Source organism: Myripristis murdjan, chromosome 13 (genome assembly GCF_902150065.1).
Source record: "Myripristis murdjan chromosome 13, fMyrMur1.1, whole genome shotgun sequence".
In the NCBI taxonomy this organism is placed as follows: Eukaryota; Metazoa; Chordata; class Actinopteri; order Holocentriformes; family Holocentridae; genus Myripristis; species Myripristis murdjan.
The window spans coordinates 6561630-6568859 of NC_043992.1; the positions used below are offsets into that span (position 1 = coordinate 6561630).

The following is a 7230-nucleotide window of genomic DNA, read 5'->3' on the forward strand; positions in this document are numbered from 1 at the left end:
ATTTATTTATTGTTGTTTTTTTATTCTTTCAATTTTAGTTATTAAAGTTATTAGTTTTTTTTTTTTTTGATGTCTTCATCTTTCCTTCTGTTTTCTCTCCACTTTTGTTTTCCAGGTTTTGTTTCCAGGTGCCACAAAAATAAAGCTAACTATTATTATCATTGTTGTTATATTATATGGACCAAATGAATATGCCATTACTGTATTTCTGCTGCCACTGTTGCCATTTCAGCTGTTAGCAGGCATGTGGTTTCAAGTCTATAAGCTGTATAAAGTGTGATGTTCCTGAAACATGTGTCCATTTCCCCAGTGTATTGATTTCTACAACATATTAATACATTTCCTAATCTCCAAATTTTAAACCCTTTCTAAAAAAAATGCCACTTCCTGCCTTTTCAAAACAGAGCAAACACACAAGTTCTTCCACAGAGTTTACACGTTCCTCAGAAACATGTGACCTTCTCTGATAAATATATTCCAGGTTAATATGTTGATGGTTGTGCAGGATTTGATCTGAGGCCTGTACCATAAAGCTGGATTTGGACTTAGCGAGCTAACTTCAGGGTTAACCCTGGCTTTTCTGTACCATAAAGGTGGCTTACTTTTTATCGGGCTACGTTGCCGTGGTAACGTATGCTGAACACCTAAGCTGCTCCGGAGCAGGTTAAGTTCAGGATAAGAGCTCAGCAGGTAGAAAAGCCCCACCTACTGACCAATCAGCTCTCTTGGAAAATGGCCTGCCCATTTTCCCTTTCTTCTTCTTTTATAAAATTAAAATTAATACATTTTACAATTCTTCTTGTAGGCTATTTTTTTTTTTTTTTTTTTTTTTTTGTTACTCATGACTGCACTGTCCAACCAAAAATTGATCTTGTAGACTGATGTAGCCTAATTTTTTTTTTTTTTTTAATGTTTATGAAAATAAATTAGGGGAATTTAATTCAGAGGGTTAAATAAAAGTTTAATAAAATACACGCCAGCCTCTGGGCTCCTTTAGGTTTCCATTAGTTTGCTCATATTTAGTATTTAGGGAGTCTGCCCTGAAAAGTCCACATGGGAGTTGATGCTAAATGTTTTACTGTCTTTAAGTGACAGTGAAATAATATTTTAACCAGCAGAATAATCACGAGGCGTCAGATGCTTTATAAAATGAAATATCAAAACCAGTTGAATCAAAGTGACGATTCTGATGAAACTCAAACTGAGGGTAGCGGTCCAGCGAGGGTCGACCCTCACTGTGAGAGAGGGCCAGTTCCTCTGCGGGAGTGTATGGCTGAGTGGGAGACACATTAATTTACTGAACACACACGTTACTGTAGTCAGTTCTACTCGTGCCGTCATGGTGGGGAAGTAATATTATAATCCCACTAATTTACGCATTGACACAGTCGGCGATTTTTTGCCACCATTCCTTGCAGCTTTTGGCAGCTGCAACTGTGTTGCTTTTTGCCTGGATTATTGATTTATATTTCTCGTATTTATTAATGATTATTGTCTACTCCTCGGTTGTGACGTATGCGGCTCGGGTAGATTTTTCCATGTCTGCGATTGGTTGCATGCAGCAAACTCCGCCCTTTTTATGTGAGCGCGCACAGATCTAGATTGGAAAGCCTGGGTTGAATTAGTGAGTTGATAGCCGGCTTTATGGTACCGAAAATCCTGAGTGCTGATGTCTCGTTAAGTGAAGCCACATAAGTAAGAGAAAGCCCGACTATGTTAATCCAGCTTTATGGTACAGGCCTCTGGTCACTTTAAGGAGTTCACCTCAGACTCAAAGCAGAAGAAATGTCCAGTTTTATTGTAAAAAACGAGTTGAGAGTCGGTACAGAGAGACAGGTTAGACGCTCGGAGTGCAGAGTACAGCAGATATACACACGTTTAAAATGCATACAGATATTCATTATGAGTCCTTCCATATATCAGCTGGGCTGGGTATAACTCAGTTTCTCTCCTTAACATTTCCAAAATCAAATCTTTCTCAATTTCCAGGTTAGCGTTGATATTTCATCAGCCAACAGATAAAATCACTTTCTCGCTTATATATTTACGATATTGCCTTTCCTTTACAGTCATTTTCTCACAACAAAATGCAGAAAAGTTTGAGAAAATGAGAGATTCTCCATACCTCTGCAGAGTTAAAACCCAAATCAATATTTGGTTTATAGCTGATGTTTCTATCGATACCCAGCCCTGATCAGCAGTGTCACCGCAAACATTAGTAAATCAAGTTCATTTGCAACTCATAACATTAAAAAACAGATATATCTTGATTTCCACATTGTTTTTCTAATATTTGAAGACACGGCGGTGTTTGAAAGTGCAACTTAGCAGAGGAGTGGTTTCACTCGTTTACAGAAAGACAGTTAACTTTAATCACATGAAGCCAACGTTTCAGACTGAATGTGGGGCTTTGTGAAAAGAAATTCTCATTATTATCATTAGTACAATTAAATCAAGAGTGATAACAAATCAGTGAACTGAATATAAGGCCTGAGAAATCCATGAGAGCAGGGAGTTTTTTCCCCATTTACCAGCCATGATGGACGATGGTTTCCAAATTCATTCCAAATCATTCTGATGCCAAAAAATTTAAAAATCATAATATATAAATATATCTGTAGAAGACAGATGGCTGGTACCTTTCTTTAAAAGCATAAATTTCTTTGTTTTACTGAGGAAATCCTTCATGTGGCATCTTCATGTTTTAATGTGATTTTAAAGTCGAAACTAAAAACAGAGCCGGCAGTTTGACAGTAGATCGCGCACGTCCTCCATCTCCTTCATGAGCCGCTCAGCAGATCTCAGCCCGAAGGCAGCTCAAACTTTCAATTTGAAAAAAAAAACAAAAAAACATCCAAGTGTTAGCTCTTTATTGAACTTCATCTATCTTTAGCTGAGACTTTGATCCAGACAGTTTACGGTGTTCGTTAGCGTCAGAAGATGCTGCTGCTTTCCAGAAATTTTCATTGTCAGTTTTAATAAGCAGCCACTCAGATTTTCCAGCTTCTTAGTTTCCCTGCCAATAGTTTTATCTGAAGAACGTCAGAAGTTTCAGCTACCCAGCTTCCTGCAGCAAATGAATCTTGGAGAACAGCTGTATCAATTGTTGTCTCTGATTTATCATTTTATTGATTTCTACTTGCTTATTTTTGATAAATCTGTCTAATTAGCGCTTGCTGACTAGCTGTGTTAACTCTTCCAAACACATTACATGAGACAGCACCAGAGAGGCGGAGGATGCTCGATTTGCCTGTTCAGATCTTTGCAGACGTACACAGATCCAATCAGAGGGTTTTGGTCCCGCCCACAATCTCTTTGGCCCCGCCCACGATCTGTCCAAATACAAAGGCATCATCGGCCATGTTGCTAACAGGGCCGCTTCAGCAGCAAGCTGAGACTCACTGACGTGAAGCAGAACTGACCTGAAGGCTTCAGCAGGAAACTCAAATCAAGAGGACATCTAAAACAACAAAGTCTAGAAAAAAACAACAACCAAACTAATAAACAATCAAAGCTCAGCTCAAACCCTGGACCAAGAACATACAACCAGCGCTGCGTATCTTCATCATGTTATCAAGTACAAACAGTGGTAGTAAATGATGGATTAGACAGAGAAGACTACATCTCATGTGCTTTGATTTCAACAGACTCTGTTGTTACTTCACTGTAAAGCCTGGACATCAACATGAACAGTTTGATGAGTTTTACATTCATGTGGTAAAAATCAAACCTGGACAAACGATAAACAAACCTGGACGTCCTCCAACTCAACAAACTTATTTTTTTCCACGTTTCTCTTGACAGATTTCTCTGCCATGTTGAGACAGATGACAGTTTCTGGCCTCATCATCCAGTTCTGAAAGGCGTTCATGCAAAAATTTCAAAACCTCTTTTTTTTTTCTTCATTTTAATCAATTTGTGGTTCCAGTGTATCTGATAGCACGTGACCACATGATGTGGGTTTCACAGGAAACTGTTCCTGTTCCTGCGTCCAGGGTTTGCAACTGTGCTTGACATCAGCCCTGGGTCAAATGAAAAATATTTTTGCTCTTAAAATGTTTAATGTATATGTATGTATGTATTTAAATATTCTTGGAGAACTCGTTTAAGAGACAATGGACTTGTTCCAGAGTGCTGTCACAGCGGTTTAAAGCCAGTTCTTCGAGTGAAGTGGTTTCATTTACTCTAGTTAAAAAATTAAATGTTTACAGTAAAATGATACCAACTGGGATTCGGAGATTTTTATGTATCAAAGACCCTTTGACCCAGGCCTGAAGTTTACAACAAAGGAGGAACAGAAAGGTCTATTAGCTAACCCCATACAGCTCAGATACTCAAAGCAAAAATCCACCCAAAAACTTGTTAAGTTATTCCTATGATCTTGCACCAAGGCATCAAAGTATGTCTAAAGTTATGCCTTTGATGACATCAAAGATCTTGGTTTCTTAAAACTGCTGGCTTGGGACCCGAATTCTGGTGAGTCTTCAAGGCACAAGGGTGAGTCTGGTCACCAGGGTGAGAGACCAGGGCTCCAATGTGGGTTTCGGGGGCTGAACATGTTTAAGAACCAGAAATCACAGGAATAAAATATTTCAAGTCAGTTTTAGGGTAGATTTTCCCTTGGAAAACAAACAAACAAACAAAAAAAAACCCGGTAGCCCATCTTCGCCTCAGGCTTTGCCTGCTGTGGGGCTCTCTGGGATGGACAGAGACTCCACTGAGGACTGCTCATCTGGATCTGGAAGCAACTCCTCCTTGTCACTGAGGGGGGCAGAGAAGAACAGAATCATAAATAAATTCGGTCTTGCACAAATGGGTTGGGTATCATACAAGGACCACCTCAGAGAATTTGAGATCTCTTGGTTGGTTTATCCTGCTGCATGCAAATCAGCTTTAACTCCTGAGTAAATAACTCAAAACTGTGCTGTTCTCTATTTACATGCTACCATGTGAATAGAGAATTTACTTCCCTTGTGTCCCCCTGTGATCTAACTTCAATGTAACCTGTGGGATGCCCCAGGGCTCCGCTCTTGGCCCTATAATGTTCAGTCTCTACATGATGCCACTGGGTACTTGTCTATGTCACCTGCTGCTCCACAGCCCCACCTGGTTCAGTGTGTTGAGCACATCAACTCCTGGATGCCTTACATGAATACAGGTTGGCTTGGTTTGGTACCACTTGGTGAAAACAATCAAGAATATGTCATTCATTTTCATTGCAACACTGATGACACTCAATTCTATAAACTAAACTGAACTCCTAACCCTAAAAGTGTGTTAATCTGAAAATTTAATTAGGTCTTGGATGAGCCTAAACTTGTTGCTCCTCAGTGCCAACAGAAAACAGAGGTTATTGGTTACTGGACCGGCGAGATACCGGTATCTGTTTGAGAACACTACTGTAAATGTTGGTGTTATTCCCTGTTAAGTCTAACCATCAAAAATCTTGGCACTAGGGGGTGCCCCAGGGGTTCACCTGGTAGAAGAGCATGTGCCATATTTTAAAGCTATGTCCTTACAGCCGGGACCCGTGTTTGATTCTGAACCGAGGCCTTAAAGCTCTGTTTATACTCAACGTTAAATCCGTATGTTAAATCCGGATACAGGCGGCACGTTCTGTCCGTACTCTCTGTTTATTTCCTCCATATTTGTGCAGGTTTTGAAGAAACTTACAGATATGAACAAAACAGAGCAACACCACCCGAAATCATCTGATAGAGGAAGTTCTTCGGGGAACTTTGTTCTGTTGTTATGTGACATTTATGTAATTAGTTTATAGTTCATTGGTCAGTATTACTGCACCTGACAGAGGAAGATTGGCGAGGCAGCCTGTTGCGTCGCATCGTCATGACAACCAGCGTAGCCAGCAGCAGGAGGGAGATCACAGCCAGAGTACCAATGAGGAAGAAGGCTGCAAGACAAGGTTAGACAAGAGTTTCATTCAAAGACCACTTCAAAAGCTGCGCCGAGCTGAGGTGATGAGTGTTTTTGGTGTGCGGCATGGAAACTGACCAGGAGTCCAGCGGTCTCGAGGCTGTCCGTGCCCTCGCCCGTCAAACCAACCTGAGGAGGGAGTGGCTGCAGTTAGAAAAGACGGAACCAGACATGCTACAGAAAAATATGAAAACTGACTGAGCCTATCATAAAAATGGAGACCCATTTAAACTCTCAACTTTTAATGTTTATTCAGCCAGGGAGGTTTTTTAAAAATTCTGATAACTGGCCAGTGGAAGCTCAGTCTGCCACGGTCTCAGTTTAACATGGATCTATCCGTGTAGGATATACAACTGAATACAGAACAGAACAGAAAGCCTTTATCATCATTTATTATTGATGAAATTAGGAGCGCTACTCCTGATCTGCGCAACCAAGAAGACAATTAAGGACAGACAACAAGGATAATGCACTTAAAAACATAATGTATTGCACTTCCATTTAAAATGTTGTGAATTATGAATGAAAAGTGGCTCAGCAGACAGCATTTCTCTATAAGGGTCACTCTCCTTTCTGACAGTAATTGAATAAGAAAAATGAAAATGAAAAATGAAACAGAATTTCTTTCTGTTGGTGCACGTGGAGTGGATCATTTTATTAGATAACGATTTTTTTCCCCCTACAAATTTAGGAGTTTCTTCTAACATGAACCCCCTCTCCTACAGAAAAAAAGGTTCCACTACAATGGCCCCAATATGAAAGTAAAAACACAGTAAACAAATCATTAGATCAATCTCTTCACCTCCACTGCCGGCGCAGCGGGTCATACACTCCTCCATGGTGCCATAGCGGTTCTTGTTGCCCCTGCAACCTCCGTAGATGAATGACTGGCAGGTCCCAGAGGCGGGGTTGAAGAAGAACATGGGGAAGGCAGCACGGCAGGGGCCGGGCTCTGAGGCGGCGGTGCAGTACTCTGCCGGCAGACACACCACAGCACACATCAACACACTACACAACACAGATCAACACACATCAACATTAGGGTTGCAAAATTCCGGGAATTATCAAAGTTGGAAACTGTCCATTGGAATTAATAGGAATATATGGGAATTAAGAGGAATTTACAGGAATAATCTGGAAATTTGCAAAATTGCATGTTAGCCTATAAGCGGGAGCTTAATGTAGTTGAAGAAAAAACATCTTGAAGCATAATCCTGGTTAAAACAACCAGATTTAATGCAAATTCAGTTGAATTCCTGCCCTGCACTGTGCGTTCCTCAAACCCATGCACAGATC

The 7230-nt window shown here is 40.5% G+C and overlaps 1 protein-coding gene across 4 annotated transcripts in view; it reads right to left on the reverse strand.

Annotated features, from left to right (window-relative positions):
* Nucleotides 1-1773: 1773 nt before the first annotated feature.
* Nucleotides 1774-7230, reverse strand: part of spint2 (serine peptidase inhibitor, Kunitz type, 2) — a 28558-nt gene continuing 23101 nt past the window's right edge. For all 4 annotated transcript variants that reach the window (XM_030067372.1, XM_030067374.1, XM_030067373.1 and 1 more), the window contains 4 exons: nucleotides 6737-6907; nucleotides 6013-6063; nucleotides 5803-5911; nucleotides 1774-4761 (listed from right to left, as the gene is read on the reverse strand). In XM_030067372.1, coding sequence (XP_029923232.1) covers nucleotides 4671-4761; nucleotides 5803-5911; nucleotides 6013-6063; nucleotides 6737-6907 — 422 coding nt within the window. In that variant the 3' untranslated portion in view covers nucleotides 1774-4670. The remainder of the gene's footprint in view (nucleotides 4762-5802; nucleotides 5912-6012; nucleotides 6064-6736; nucleotides 6908-7230) is intronic.